Genomic DNA, 14,785 nt, shown 5'->3' with positions numbered 1-14,785 from the left:
GAACAATTTCCCTCCCTACTTAAAACAATTAAGCTTCCCACGCAGACGTCCTTTTGTCTCTTGACGAACTACAAAGGACGTCTACGTATAAACATCCGCCTAGGTATTCTCGGAAAGCTCCTGTGCGTAACAACGCTTCCTGTTTTTCCGGCAATTTGGAAACTGAGATGTCTAGTGACGCACACTGGCTAGACATCAGTTATTTTAAGCTTTGCGGAGAAACTGTACAAAAGTGAGAGGTAGACTTGGGGGAGACGAGGGAGGGGGAGAGGGTGATAATATTCACGATTTTCCGGCAACTTGTTCTTTCTGTGATGCTGAAGTTCTTTGTGCTTGTGTATCCTAAACAGAGTATATATGTGACCTTCAATAAACGCCAGAGTATTGAATCCTGATGAGAATGTGCGAAAGAGAAAGCGGGAATTAGTTCTCTTCGAGACAGTATCGACTTGAGCGCTTTTGTTTGTTTTGTTTGGAGGGAAACAAACAATTCCGGAAAGGAATTATAGAGAGGAACACTCAGTGGTGGAAGTGAGTTTCAGTCCTTTCTCCTCAGTCTCCGTTGGGCTGCATGATTCTAATGATAATAATAAAAGCTTTATTTATATTGAAAAACCGATCAGCGAATTCTAAAAACCGATCAGCGATTCTAAACAGTGGTTTGAAGGTTACTATACATAATTCGAAACTTGTAAATTCAATTCAATCCAAATTTACTGAGAGAGCTTAAAATTTTCGTTTGCATTTTTACAATCTTTCGTTATGGATAGGACAAAATTTAATTAAATGCTGAGTCAGACAAAAAAAAAAAAAAAACCGCCCTATGGTTGACTGTTAACCCAAAGACTGTTGGAAATAATTAAGCACCTGATTGACATCAGATCGCCAAACTGGAGTGTAGGTTTTTGTCGAGGGTCGAGGGCCGAGGGTAGCATATCGAGGGTCGAGGGTAAATTATTTATTGAGTCACGAACAAAATTTTTACGATTTATATGATTTATAGAAGACATTTACATGGCCAAAAGGAGGGTTATGCGTAGAGAGTGGAAACTGGGGACTAGAATTTATCGTGAACAACGCCGGACAACGTACTAAGGGCCGTAATATGCAGAATGCACGCCACGCATACAAAGATGTCGGTCGTTTTCGGAAGGAGACAGTCCAGGAATTATATTGTTTGAAAGCCTGGCAAATAAGCAAAGATTATGTTCGTTCTCGGAAGATAACAAATGAGCCATATACGAGTTTAAACTACGAAAACACTGACAAAAAACACTTGTTTTTGTAAATGTAAAATGGGGTTGACTAGCCTACACGACTTCTACGGTTCGTGACATTTGTACATTTGCCGTTCTCTGTTCGGGCACTCGACCTTTCTTGTCGCTTCACTCGTGTCCATGAAGGGCACTTCATGTTGTGTAATAAGGAGGAATTTTAAGTGGAGTTGAACCGTTAGATCGTGCTATGGCAAATTTTTATAGGTCATAAGTCTGCATGGTTTCCGCTGTTATCTGCATGTCGACCCGTTGAGTTTGACACCTCTGTAATTTGCCATGTGTTTATGCATTGTTTAGGCTCATTTCTATTGCAAGATATGCTTTTAAGTCTCCATGGATTTGCTTTTGAGGGACAAAATATGAAATTTACCGTAAACATGTTGCTTACTTGCATTCTATATTGTGACGCCGGGCCCGGCTGTGATTAGAACTGTTTGCGAGCACAGTAGATAGATCCTTATCACGGATATCATATTTGTTCTCGCACGATTTCCTTCGGAGACGCCGTAGCTTTACTTTGAGAAAAGACCTATGACCTATAAAAATTTGCCATAGCACGATCTAACGGCCCAACTCCACTTAAAATTCCTCCTTATTACACAACATGAAGTGCCCTTCATGAACACGAGTGAAGCGACAAGAAAGGTCGAGTGAACGAACAGGGAACGGCAAATGTTCAAATGTTACGAACCGTAGAAGTCGTGTAGGCTAGTCAACCCCATTTTACAAAAAACATTATTTAATATTACTAGTATTTTTAATATTAACTTTTTTAAAAATATTACTCTCGACCCTCGACCCTCAACCCTCGACCCTCGACCCTCGATATGTTACCCTCGACCCTCGACCCTCGACAAAAACCTACACTCGCCAAAGAGTGCCCCCAAGTAAGCTTAAGTTTAATTACACTCTGTAAGTTGCGACTTACTAATTAATTTTGAGGCCCTTTTCTCAACTTAGCAATGTTAACTCGACCTCTTGTGACTCCTTGCAGTCGACCAGAGAGCAATTAGTGTCTACATTTTTGACAAACAAGCATTCTTCACGAAAACTGAAAACACGGAACATAAACCTCAAAGACATAAAACCCCATGAATGAAGCTTAACAACTTGCTCGGGCAAGTTTAATTTATTGTAAGCCCTTAAGTTGCAACTATCCCCAGGAAATTGGTAATCAGTACATTGCACCGCAACATTTGCAAAGTTGCGAGCGAAAAAACCCAACCAGTTTGGCTGAAATTAAAAGTGAGTGAGGATAATAGACTGGAAACTTTGTGCGTCTGTACATTTTTTAGGTCTCAAGAAGCCTGAAATGAGACTGAGGGCGGGAGATGATGGCGAGAGATGACTCACATTTCGGGCTGGGCTTCAGGCGATACATAAATGCTCTTGTCAGCTGTTGTTGTTGTTGTATATTAAGGAACGGGAATAATTGCTACTGATACATGTTCTTTTATTAGCTTCCGGCATGTTCGCAAGTCTCTAGCTGGTTCTTTAACTGGTTCTTTCTCTAGACCCTGAAATCACTCGAATATTGTAGAGTTCCCTCTCAAAATACTATTGTTGTTCCGTTCAAGAAGCTGTTTCCACAAAGGCTGTCCCAAAACAGCGCAAAAAGCGTACGGACAATGTCGATTGGTATTATGGGTAGGGATAGTTTACCGTGGCTAGTCGAGGTTCACGGTGTTTCAGCAAGAAGGAAGCATGAATACACGTGTTTCCTTCTATTACGCTTGGATACAAACCTACCGCTGGAAGGAAAAGCTGGCAGTTTTAATGTTACCTAGGTTTCAAGGATCGCTACAAAGGACCAAAACTTTAATCTTGAAGCCAGGGTAAGAGATTTACGTGAATTTATCGGAGCACTTCACGAAGGCGAGTATGTTACTTACTCACTGGAATATTTTCAAAATATCCAGAACTTTAAGCGGTCGTTAGTTTTGAAAACCTAGTGGGCAGACAAATTTTATTATTGTTTTAAATTAAGGGCCATCTATGCTTTCTATTCATGTAGTTCAGCAGTTTCAAACAGGTGCCACATTTTTTTAAAAACGTGCCTTCAAAGTAGAGCTATTTTCGTGTTTGGTTCAAAACTGGATTTAACGGGTAGAAAATGTTCTTTTAACCGTTGAAGGAACAATATTGAATTGTAATTGCAACATGGCTAAACAAACAGCTATGATATATCTATAGTCGAAAAAAAGAATTGGGACTTTGGAGCGAATATTAATTTTTTTTAGAGCGCCGGCAATATGTGCTATTTTTCCAGTTTCGGCAGGCACGCAACCTGTGCGGAGCGGACCGAACTTCAATCAGTCCCAAAAAAGTTCAGATAGAATTTTTAATCAAATAAAAGTCATTTTAGTGATTGACTAGGTAAGGGCTTTGAAATCCCAGCTTATGAGAGAAATCGAATTTTCGAAAATCAGTGGTTGGTTTTTACAGAGACAGCCCCCTAAGCTTCAATCAATCAACAGTAGATCACCATTACCCATGGTCCGTTTCTCGAAGGTCCCGAAAAGTTTTCGCACCCGGAAAGCCATAGCAAAATCTCGAACCTGATGATTACAGAGCTGTTTTATTCACGTATTCTTAATATGAACACAGGTTCCCTTCATACAAGAAGTTTCAGGCGCATACACTTCTCCGTTTTTAGATACAGATGAGCTAATAATGGCTTTACGGGCCCGAAATGTTTCCGGGGCTTTCGAGAAAGGAGCGCCAGGCCATCACTCTTTTTTGAAGGGGGCCATTTAACAATTGTGGATTGATCAAAACTAGTATGTTGATGTCTTGAGCAAGGATAATTAATGGGGTTCCCCTTAATAATATTACAGTTGCAACGGGATTGCTAAAGGCAATATTTAGCCGGGAAAGCTATTTGGGAGCGTTTTGCAGAGCTAAATGGTGAATCTTATATGAGCAAAAACGTTTGTTTTAAAAAAATATGTGAGATTTCGCTTGCGTAACTAGTGCCATAAAAAAAAAAAAACTAATGCCAGTCCCATCCGCGCATTAGAATTTTAAATCGTTAAAACTTGGATAAAGAAGGGATTAGAGTTCCGATTTTTCTTATGATTAAGACATAACTTGGCCGTTCTTTATAATCGCACGTATGGAATTTACTGTTTACAGGTAAAATGAGTGTTTCATAACTTATATATAACTTTTATGATAATGCGAATTTCGTAAAACTCATACGTTGCATTAAGCACATGGTTGTTCTTAATCTATTGAAACTAATTTAAATTTTCGGGTTTAGATACCTTTTAAGGCCCTTTTACAAGGAAGGGGTTACCCTAAGCTGGAGGGCAAAAGATAGCCCGGGTTTACACGCAAAATTTCACAGGTAGGGTAACCCTGCAACCCGGGGACAACTTAATGCGCGGTTACATTCAAAGGGTCTGGAAACAAGTAGAAAGTTAACCCGGGTGGGCGGGTTAACCCTACCTGGAGTGTTTACAAGTGAAAAAGTTAACCCGCCTGCCAGGGTAGCCCTAGCACGCAGATAGGGTAACCCGCCTACCCGGATAACCCTAGCTGCCTTGTAAACATGACGAAGAAATAGAGGAAATGTGTGAGTGCTAGAGTAACCAGCTCGCTGGGGTAACCCGCTTCTTGGGTGACCCTCTCTCCTGGTAAACATTCCCTAGGTTTTTTGGATTTTTTCTATTCTGGCCACGTGACTGGTCAAATATGGCCATCATTTGAAACTTTTGCAGGCCTCTTTATCTTTAGGAGGTCTGGTTTTCAAAATATGAAAGTTAGAAACCTTCCTTAGCAACAAATTCGTGACAAATAGGTAGTTAAGAAAGACTCCCCCCCCCCGCCCCCAATTAACATTTTGATAACTTTAAATTTCCCTCTGTCGTCATTGGCCAAAACTAATCACGAGGTACGGTCTTGCGTGACAGAATGCACATGGGCGTGCCATCAGACGATGATAGTGCCCGCTCAGCGAAGTTCATGGAAGCGCTTCGACATTTTTTGATGAAGATAAAAAGAATTAGCCCTCTCAGGTCGATTTCAGTGAGAAAGTAGCGCGAAGAAGTAGCTTTTACGTTAAAAACTGTTGTAAACTAAGGTGCGCAAAGAGTTTCGAAATTGTTGAGAAAAATTCGGTTTCTATATTTCATTTTCACTTGCACGTTTTTTGTTTGTCAATGTTGACACACTGAAACGCTATCTTTATGTTTCATACTCAAATACATGAGTGTGGGTAAAGTCACTAAAATTTATTACATAACCCCGATGGCTTTGGTGAGAGTTGCCAAATTTGTAATTCTCTTGTTGTAATTTGTTCTATGTCGTGTTAAATCGTACTTTGTATAATGAATGCTGTTAAGCATACAATGGTAATAATAATAATAATAAATAAATATTTATATAGCGCCTATCCATGCCCGCTCTAGGCGCTGTACAATTCGCCAAAATGATCTGTACTAATCTTAATAATTAAAAATGTGCATTTAAGAAAGTAATAGAAAGTAAAAATTGCTAAGAATAATAAGTTTTCTTAAAAAGATGAGTTTTGAGTTTAGATTTAAAAGAACTTAGATTGTCACATGAGCGGATAGAAACAGGTAGACTGTTCCAGAGTTCAGGAGCGGAAACAGCAAAAGCTCGAGAACCATATGTCTTCAGGTGAAAATTTGTGGGCTTAAGAAGTAATAAGTGTGATGATCGGAGGATTCTGGTAGGTTGGTAGTACGCTACTAGATCTTGAATGTAGACAGGAGATTGTTGATGAAGAGCCTTAAAGGTAAGTAACATAATCTTGAATTTAATGCGTTCAGAAATAGGAAGCCAGTGTAATTCTTTCAGTATTGGAGTGATGTGGTCGTACTTTCGGGAACAGGTGATAAGTCGGGCAGCGGCGTTCTGAACAGACTGGAGCTTTTTTAAAGCACACTTCGGTACATTGTACAAAAGAGAGTTGCAGTGGTCGAGTTTGGAAGACACAAAAGCATGGACCAGGATCTCGGTGGTTTTCGTAGATAAGAATTTCCTTATCCGGGAGATGTTGCGCAGATGATAAGAGGCTGATTTACAAATAGAACTGATATGCGGAAGCATAGTCATGGTACTGTCAAATATCACACCGATGTTTCTAGCAAATTGAGATGGCTGAATTATGTCTTGACCAAAACGGATTGGTGGTAGAGACTGCTGCGGGTTGTGTTTCGAGTATAGATAAAGAAGTTCCGTCTTGTCCTTATTCAGTTTTAGCTTGTTAAGAGACATCCACTTGTCAAGATCAGACAAACATTCCTCAATTTTTCCAACTGCATTAGTTAATTCGACGTCGTTGTTTGTTGAAAAAGAGATATATAACTGAGTATCGTCAGGGTAGAAGTGAAATTGCATTTCGTGGTACCGTAGAATGTCAGCCAGTGGTGCAGTATAAAGTAAGTGCAGGATAGGCCCTAGGACCGAACCTGTGATTTTTTTCCATCGATTAAGGTAAATTGTGTGCGGTTTGTAAGACAGGAACGAAACCATTCAAGGGCAGTGCCACAGATTGAAAACTTGGATTTCAGTCTTGTTAGAAGAATGTCGTGATCAACAGTGTCAAGAGCAGCAGATAGATCAAGCAGCAGGAGTATAACACAGTGACGATCGTCATGGTAGAAAAGATAATATAAATTCATTTCGTACCCTCAAACTTAGTAAGTAAACATGGAACGATTCGAAAGTAAAATTATATTAAGTTAAGAAGATTGCCCTAGAAAATGTTCCGGTTTGTGTCATTTATTAAAGTTCTCTGCATCCTACAGCAAGGTCATTGATGTTCCGAAAGCTAAACCCATCACTTAGCTTAGCTTAATGCTTCTGTGGTAACTCACCGCCAGACTTAATCTATGCGTTGCTGTTTCTTGATAAGGTAAGGAAATTGCACCTCTAAACATAGATTAATCTAATGGATCAACTTTTTGACGTCGTGAACTTTTCTGAGGATGTTTAGTTAGGGGTAAACGTGTTAAAAGTTAGAGTAAATGTATATCTTGGAAAAGTGAAGAATCTTATGTCTAACAATTCACAGAAAATTCGAATATAGAAAAAAGTTACGAATTAATAACAAGACGTCAGAAAAAAATGATCAAATCTATTTCAGGGACGACAAAGCCTTGCTACTGATGCTGAAATTAATGTTCTCATTTTTCCATACATTCGTCTCTAAACCGAGCTTCAGTTTGCGGGAAAATTTAGAGACAATGCGATTTCTCGTCTCCCAACACAGCTATGTCCTTTGATTGTCATGATCTTCTGCTGGGTATCTAAAGATTTCGTGACGTTTATCTTCATCAGTCACATCCTTATGAATCTCACGCGAGTCTCCCAAAATTTTTCCTATAGGAACCTTTAGGTCCATACTCTATTTAGTAGAGGACCTTCGTAGAACCTGCTCACTTGACCTCTGCTTGTAGTACGAAATAGGCACCGAAATATTAAATGTTAACAAAGGATGTTGGCCATACATACAGTAAGTTCTTCCACTTTTTCAAGTTCATCGTTATCCCGGAAATTATCCTGGCCATAGAATTTCTAAAGGCTGTGCAATTTTATAATTAAGGAACACGATCCAGAAAAGGTTTGTTGATATATATTTATTTACAACCTTATAAGGGTGTACATATATTCACATGTTATGTGACTGTTTAAAAATATAGATTGACATTATTTTATATGAATGTTATAATCTGTGATCATCGGTGAGAAAGCGGTTCTATATAAGTGTTAATGTAATTTTTGCACAAATCGGCGAGATTTCCGTCCTTCTAATATACAGACCGATTTACCTCGCCGATGATCATCGGCGAGAAAGCGGTTCTACAGGAGTGGTAATGTAATTTTTGCATGTAAAAGTAATTTCACATATTGAGTATGAGGAGCAGGCAGGGTGTAGCGGCGAGATCGCGCCCCTCCCACCAATGTGGCCAGTGGTCTGTTCCGGCCCTGTGTCATGTGTGAGTTCGGTTTGGTTCTCGTATTGCTCCAAGGGTTTTTTTCCGGGTACTGCGGCTTTCCTCCCTCCTAAAAAGCCAAAAATTCCAGACTCCAATACAAGGCTTTCTTTCTAAATTTTTTAATATTGTAATTAATTCAAACCATAGGAAAGTATCGTTCCACTTCCTTGGTATCGGCGATAATCAATCTTGCTAAGAAGCAAGAATTTCAACTATGAACTAGGATCGAAGCCGATCGAATTTGAGCGGGTACGAAAGTTGTGTTGTTGTCAATTTATATGATTCGAGAATGTCGCGATAGGGGATCAGTAAACTGATACTCGAGTCTAAACGTCGGTGAAAATTCCATTAGTGGTGTTTCAATTCTGTTAAAAAGCTGGCTCAGGTGTACAATAATGATGTTGAATGTGAGATGTGGGATGGGGGATCAGGGATGGGGAATGGGGGGTGTGGGATGTGGGATGTGGGATGTGGGATGGGGGATGTGGGATATCGAATGTCGGATGTGGGATGTGGGATGTGGGATGTGGGATGTGGGATGTGGGATGTAGGATGTGGGATGTGGGATGTGGGATGTGGGATGTCATACCCACAGTCTTCGTTCCCCTTACCCAGCAGTCTAGAAACGAGCAACCCTGGAAAGTTCTACCCGGCTATATCGGACTTCCGGTTAAATTGCGCGTGCCTAGCTATCTGACAAAGCACGCTGCTCTCACACGAGTCACTGGTGTTGTCATGAACTTCGGAGAGTCGCTCGTTTCGTCAAGCTTCCGCAGTAAGAAATGAAGACTCGAGGAACGAGATTGAAATATTCAAAGAAACATTTTAGGAAAAGTCACTATATTTGGAGTTCATTGCTGATAATACTTCTTAATAATAATAATAATCACTTTATTTAAGTGTCGATGTATTTAGCACTAATGTGCTAATTGGGGACACTGTAAATAAATAAACAAATATTTCAAATACAACATAAACTATTAAGAATCCCAGCTGGTGGGAGGCTGACCAGTTGGCTATTTACACAACGCGGCCGAGGAGTTATACTCGGGGCTACCGAGGTAGGGCGGAAGATTTGAACCAGGGACCTCCAGATTTCAAATTCTAAAGCACTCGGCCACGCCGCCTCCTCTTAGTTACAAGCGTTCAAATTTGGTGATAGCCTCAAAAGCGTACTCTCCACTCCCCCACCTAAGTCTGAATAGGGTTAATATAAACATGCACATCTATCATTCTTAGTAAATGGTTTGAACCCAGGAGTATCAGTAGTTCGTGTAGTGTGATCGTCCGGGTGAGGATAGTTCTGAAAAGAACTATTGTTGGTGACTGACGTTTCCGCTCAGGTTGCCGAAACGTCAGTCACCAACAATAGTTCTTTTCAGAACTACCCTCACCCGGACGATCACATTATACGAACTATTTATCATTCTTTCAGAAGGGAGGCGAGATGTACCGACTGAGCCAATTCCTTTTGGTTCTGATGCTTGTGGTGGCATGCGACAGTGTTTGTCCGAAGAATTGCGCTTGTGCTAAATTTGGCTCCTCCTGGGTTAAAGTCAAGTGTACTGATATCAAGCAAGTACCTCGAGAAATCCCATCAAATACAAAACTACTGTAAGTATTTGGCAAATACTGGGCAGATATTTCCTCGGCATCTCCTGATAATAACTCAAACGTTTGTGGATTTCCCATGAAGATTCGAGTTATCTTCAGGAGCCAGCTGCAGTTGGGTGGACTCGAGACCAAGACACCTTGGTCACCGCGTTGTGTTCTTGATCAACAATACGGTTTATTCCAACGTAACGCCTCTCTTCATCCAGGTGTATACATATAACTTATTTATCCGGCCATATATCTGTCTTCGAATTTGAGAAGACTCTTAAGATGATTTCCGCAGAACATTCGAGCAATAATGGCAAAAATTAAGTTACCAAAAAAGCCTCACGGCTTGGTAATATTTTGAATACAGTTAAGAAGAACTTACTGAGACTCCAGCTTTCAAGCTGACCCCGCGAGAGAAAAATGAACTTGAAGTTATCCATATTTCAATAAAAACAGACGTTTCGCATTAGTTAAAAACACAATAGCACACGGTTTAAGCATTCTTACGAGGTTTGACATAAACTTTCTCGAGAATGCTTGAAATTTAATCGTGGGGTCACTTAGAGAAATGAACTAAAGTGGGTTGTTTTAAATTGTATTCGTAAAGTTACCATGCTATGAGTGGATTTTTAGTAGATAATTTTTGTACTCATTGCTCGAACTTTGAGCGGAATCCGTCTTAATCTCCATGTTTCCCAAAAGGCGATGAAAAGATACTCCAAAGATGTGAACGAACATTGAGATTCGAAATATTTTATTTGTAAACCATTTTCAGCGAATATGGTCAGTGAAATCAACTTTTAGATATTGCATTAGATTATAAGATTAAATTATTCTTAGATTTCTACTCATACACTTTTATTTTTATTTTTTTTGCAAGTGCTATCACATTTTTCTGCTTTTCTTTACATTTAGAGATCTTTCAGAGAACGGTCTGAAACTGATACCAAAGAACGCCTTCCGGAATTTAACGTCACTGAAGTCGATGTGAGGAGCTTAAGAAACCACCGTGTAAATTATATATACCGCTAGTTACAGCTCGTTATTGTGTGTTAAAGATTTTGCAAAAATTTCCATTATACGGAATCTAACTTTAATATACAGCCACCAAGAGCTAGTTGTAATTAACAGGGTCAGTGGTCCTTAAAATAGCCTGTGAACAGGCTCTCTAGTCGAGGACGGGGCGGAGAGAAGGTGGGAAGAAAGAGGATAGACGAGAGAAGAGGGGAGAGAAAGGAGGGGAGGCCTTCCGATGCCCTAGACCACACCCTATTCCTCCATCGGCCGCCTCACTCTCAGCCAGTTCCTTCGCAACCCTCCGAGCTACGGTCAGACCTTTCCAGCCGGAGCCTGTTCACAGGCTATCGTTAAATGACTGACTGAACTGGCCATGAAGAGGTACACATGCAGAGGTGTTAAGAGAGTTTAAGATAACTATAATGAAAACAAAAACGGGAAAGTATCAAAACAAACGGTTTATATAATGAGCAGAACAATGGCTCTACTATGCGTTATAGCTCTTGGTGCATTTCTTTCCTGTTCTCTGCAAAACAATGGAGAATTCGAAATTAATTCTTTTTCAAATGTTATCCTGTGTCATATATTCAGTTTCGAGATAGCCCTGACGATTACAGACAACCTCAATGACTCTAGATTTTCAAGAGAATTGTAGGTAATATCTAAATTCATTTTTGAATTCACGTTATCCTTGGCCTCGCCGTAGTGGTTGCAACTTCTTCGCGGAGGCTTAAAGCGTTTATTCGACGGTAGTTATTTTCGGCTCCATGAACCATTTTTACCACGCGCAAGCTACGTGGGTAGGGATATTTAATAACCTCGTGTCACTCTAGGGCGGGGCGTTTGAACGTCCGGCTTTTGGCCTAAGAGATGGTAATTTCAACAACCAAAAATTCAAACGTTCGAATGCCCTGAGCTTATTGAGAAGGTTGCCTTGGTTTATGTTGAACTTTCAGATTGATCGGTGTGTGAATGGGAAAACCTGACAAATACCACGGTGGTATTTTTTTTTCACTGGGCATCGTAAAATCCGACATAGCATGTAGGCGCCATCAACATGTAAATAGTAAATAAATGATAATGATTAAGCCGAGGGATAACCCTCCTACTAATAGAGGACGCCTACATGAACAGAAGTACAAAACCTGAATAATTTAAAAAATGGTCTATTTACAAATGTCGTAAAACACTTGGCATTACAAAATATAAAAACATGTGCCACTTACTAATGTTGTAATTATTGTTTAAGAAATGTCAGTGGAAATCGCATTAAAGAAGGATTTTATCTGGCGGATAGCGTCGTCACACTGTGAGTTTCAATTAACAATTAGATTATGAGCTCGAGATTTCTATTAAACAATTAGATTATTCGCTCTCGATTTCTACCGCGTGATAGTTGACTCGGGCTGCGCCCTCGTCAACTATCGCGCGACAGAAATCGAGAGCGAATAATCTAATTGTTTTAGTATAAATCTACTAGTCGTTCAAAACGTTATCGAAATCCTCTTCACAGACACTGCGAAAACGCCAAGAAACGGCCGTCATTTTGTTAACAAGGGCACACTACAACGCTACTCACTGTCTATCACAGAATAGATAGTGAGTAGCGTAGCCAATCAGGGAACGGCATTCGTGATAGAACGCTAGTAGATTTATACTAAAAGGTGATAGTTGATGAGGCCGAAGGCTGAATCAACTATATCGCCTCATAGAAATCGAATAATCTTATTGTTTTAGTAGAATTCTAACTAAAATTATTTTTCAACGCATTGTTGAACTTTAAGCTTTAAGAAAATCGCACGTATTGAATTGTCCTTGGCAAATTTGCAGTTGTTTACGAGCGCGCACCCGTTTTTTTTTTTTTCAATAATTTAAAGTTTTTATAGTCAAACCGTTAATGTCCTTCTTTTAGTCTTCTCAGAAATTCAATTACCCATTTACATCCAAACTTTCTTCCAAAACTTCAGAAAAATTATAAAAACGTCGCATTTCATGGACGACTAACAGCCACTGCACTCTATAATTAACAATTAGACCCGTAGCCCGCAAGGGCTACAGGTCAATAGCCCATGAGGCGAAGCCGAATGGGCTATTGACCCGTGGCCCTTGAGGGCGAAGGGTCTAATTGTTTTAGTATCACCCAACTAGTCGAACAGAAAAGGCAATAATAAAGTTAGCAAATGCAAGTTGAAGAAATATTTACTTGGGAATAAAACGAAAGAAAGCGTCAAGCTCGATGGCGCCAATTTCGCTACTCGATGACTATTACTAATAGTCCCCTAGTAGCGTAGCCAATCAAAATGCAGGATTTGCATTAGTCCACTAGTTGGGTGGTACTAATGGCTGATAGTATACGAGTAGTTCAGCCAATCAGATTGTAGCATTTGCATTAGTATACTAGTAGAATTATACTAATTATAAATAGTGAAATCCATAAGGAATTATAGTGTGTTACTGCATTTCTTTCCTGAAGACACAAGATGGTTCCCTTTCGTGTTTTGCAGTATTTCATGCACCCTAGTTAGTTTGTTTTGACCCAATGTTACCTTTCGAGATATTCTATGGCATCACTAGGATGTATCGACCTCCGGGTCTTGCCAGAAATAACTTACTTCTAGAAATTTCCAAGAACTGGAAAATGGTTGAACAAATTTGCAGGAACCTACCCTGGTATATACAAACATGCAATATTTTAACCACACAAACGCGAGGATATCATAAGTTGACGACGAAAGTACTACAACTGAAACGGCGAGATCAAGATGATTTGGAGGTCGACAACTTTACTTCGCAGTTTATCTTCAACATTCAACAAATCCTGAATTTTCAACTGTTTAATGACTGCCTTTTAAAGTCGCTTTCGGCAGGCGCGGTGGCTTCATGTTAGTTAGTGCGCTCGGTTCCAGAGCGAGCGGTCCAGGTTGGAGCCCTGGCTGGGGACTTTGTGTCGTATTCTTGGGCAAGACACTTTACTTTCACAGTGCCTCTCTCCACCCAGGTGTATAAATGGGTACCGGCGAATTTAATGCTGGGGGTAACCCTGCTATGGACTAGCATCCCATCCAGGGGGGAGTAGAAATACTCCTAGGTCTCCTAATCGCTTCATGCCACTGAAACCGGGATAAGTTCCGGCCTGATGAGCCACTTGGTTCGCATGCAGACTTTACCTTTACCTACCTCTAAAGTCACTTTCTGGACATTTCGTAGACCCCCTCTGCGGGGTTATGTCGTACTGTAAGTAAAAAGTGGTTATTCGAAAAACAATGTAAACTCCTGTTGTGACATGCGATTGCAAGGAAGCATGGTGACGAAAACGGTTCGTTGCTTAGCAATGTTGATTATAACTACCATGATTCCCTGCAGACGCGTCTCGTGGAGAAACAGGGCATTGAAATTGTTTTATTGATTTCCATTCCTAGTGACATGAGGGACAACCTGCTACCACTCAGTGCCTTAAAGATCATTCTGAGAGGTCTAACGAAGCTCAGTGTTCTGTAAGTAGATTTTATCTTACTTCAAGTTACGTTAGGTAGTTCTGCTTTCTAAAGTATAAACCAACAATAAAATGACATAAAAAAAATACTATTGAATGCTGCTTTCTAACGACAAAAAGCGAAGAATCTTTGTGCGACTGGACTACCGTGTATTTAAAACTAACATTATATTTATTTTAGATGCTTTAGCCTTTAGAGCATCTTCCACTTTCACGTTCAGCGACCTGACTTTGTAAAGGCGGTCCTGATATATTTAACTTTGCATTTTATCAGGTACCTAACAATTCAGATTGTCTTTGTGAGTCATCATTAGCTATTTTATTCTTTAAAATTCTTTTTGCTATGAGCAAAAACGGCTTTAAATTATGCAAAGTTTCTGGGATCTGTATTGTATATCTGTTCCCGTTATTCCCTTGTTCAACCCAAT

At 40.0% G+C, this 14,785-nt stretch overlaps 1 protein-coding gene across 1 annotated transcript in view; it reads left to right on the top strand.

Moving 5' to 3' along the window:
• Nucleotides 1-9,124: 9,124 nt before the first annotated feature.
• The window catches only part of LOC110047880 (uncharacterized), a 33,345-nt gene continuing 27,684 nt past the window's right edge, over nucleotides 9,125-14,785 (top strand). The window contains exons 1-4 of the mRNA XM_089277957.1: nucleotides 9,125-9,859; nucleotides 10,763-10,834; nucleotides 12,114-12,173; nucleotides 14,284-14,358. Of these exons, the coding sequence (XP_089134083.1) occupies nucleotides 9,693-9,859; nucleotides 10,763-10,834; nucleotides 12,114-12,173; nucleotides 14,284-14,358 (374 nt within the window). The 5' untranslated portion in view covers nucleotides 9,125-9,692. The remainder of the gene's footprint in view (nucleotides 9,860-10,762; nucleotides 10,835-12,113; nucleotides 12,174-14,283; nucleotides 14,359-14,785) is intronic.

This window comes from Orbicella faveolata, unplaced genomic scaffold, assembly GCF_042242905.1.
Source record: "Orbicella faveolata isolate gen_17 unplaced genomic scaffold, um_ofav_v1 contig_46, whole genome shotgun sequence".
In the NCBI taxonomy this organism is placed as follows: Eukaryota; Metazoa; Cnidaria; class Anthozoa; order Scleractinia; family Merulinidae; genus Orbicella; species Orbicella faveolata.
Note: the sequence above shows the minus strand (reverse complement) of the source record. Positions and strands in the feature narration are given on the sequence as shown.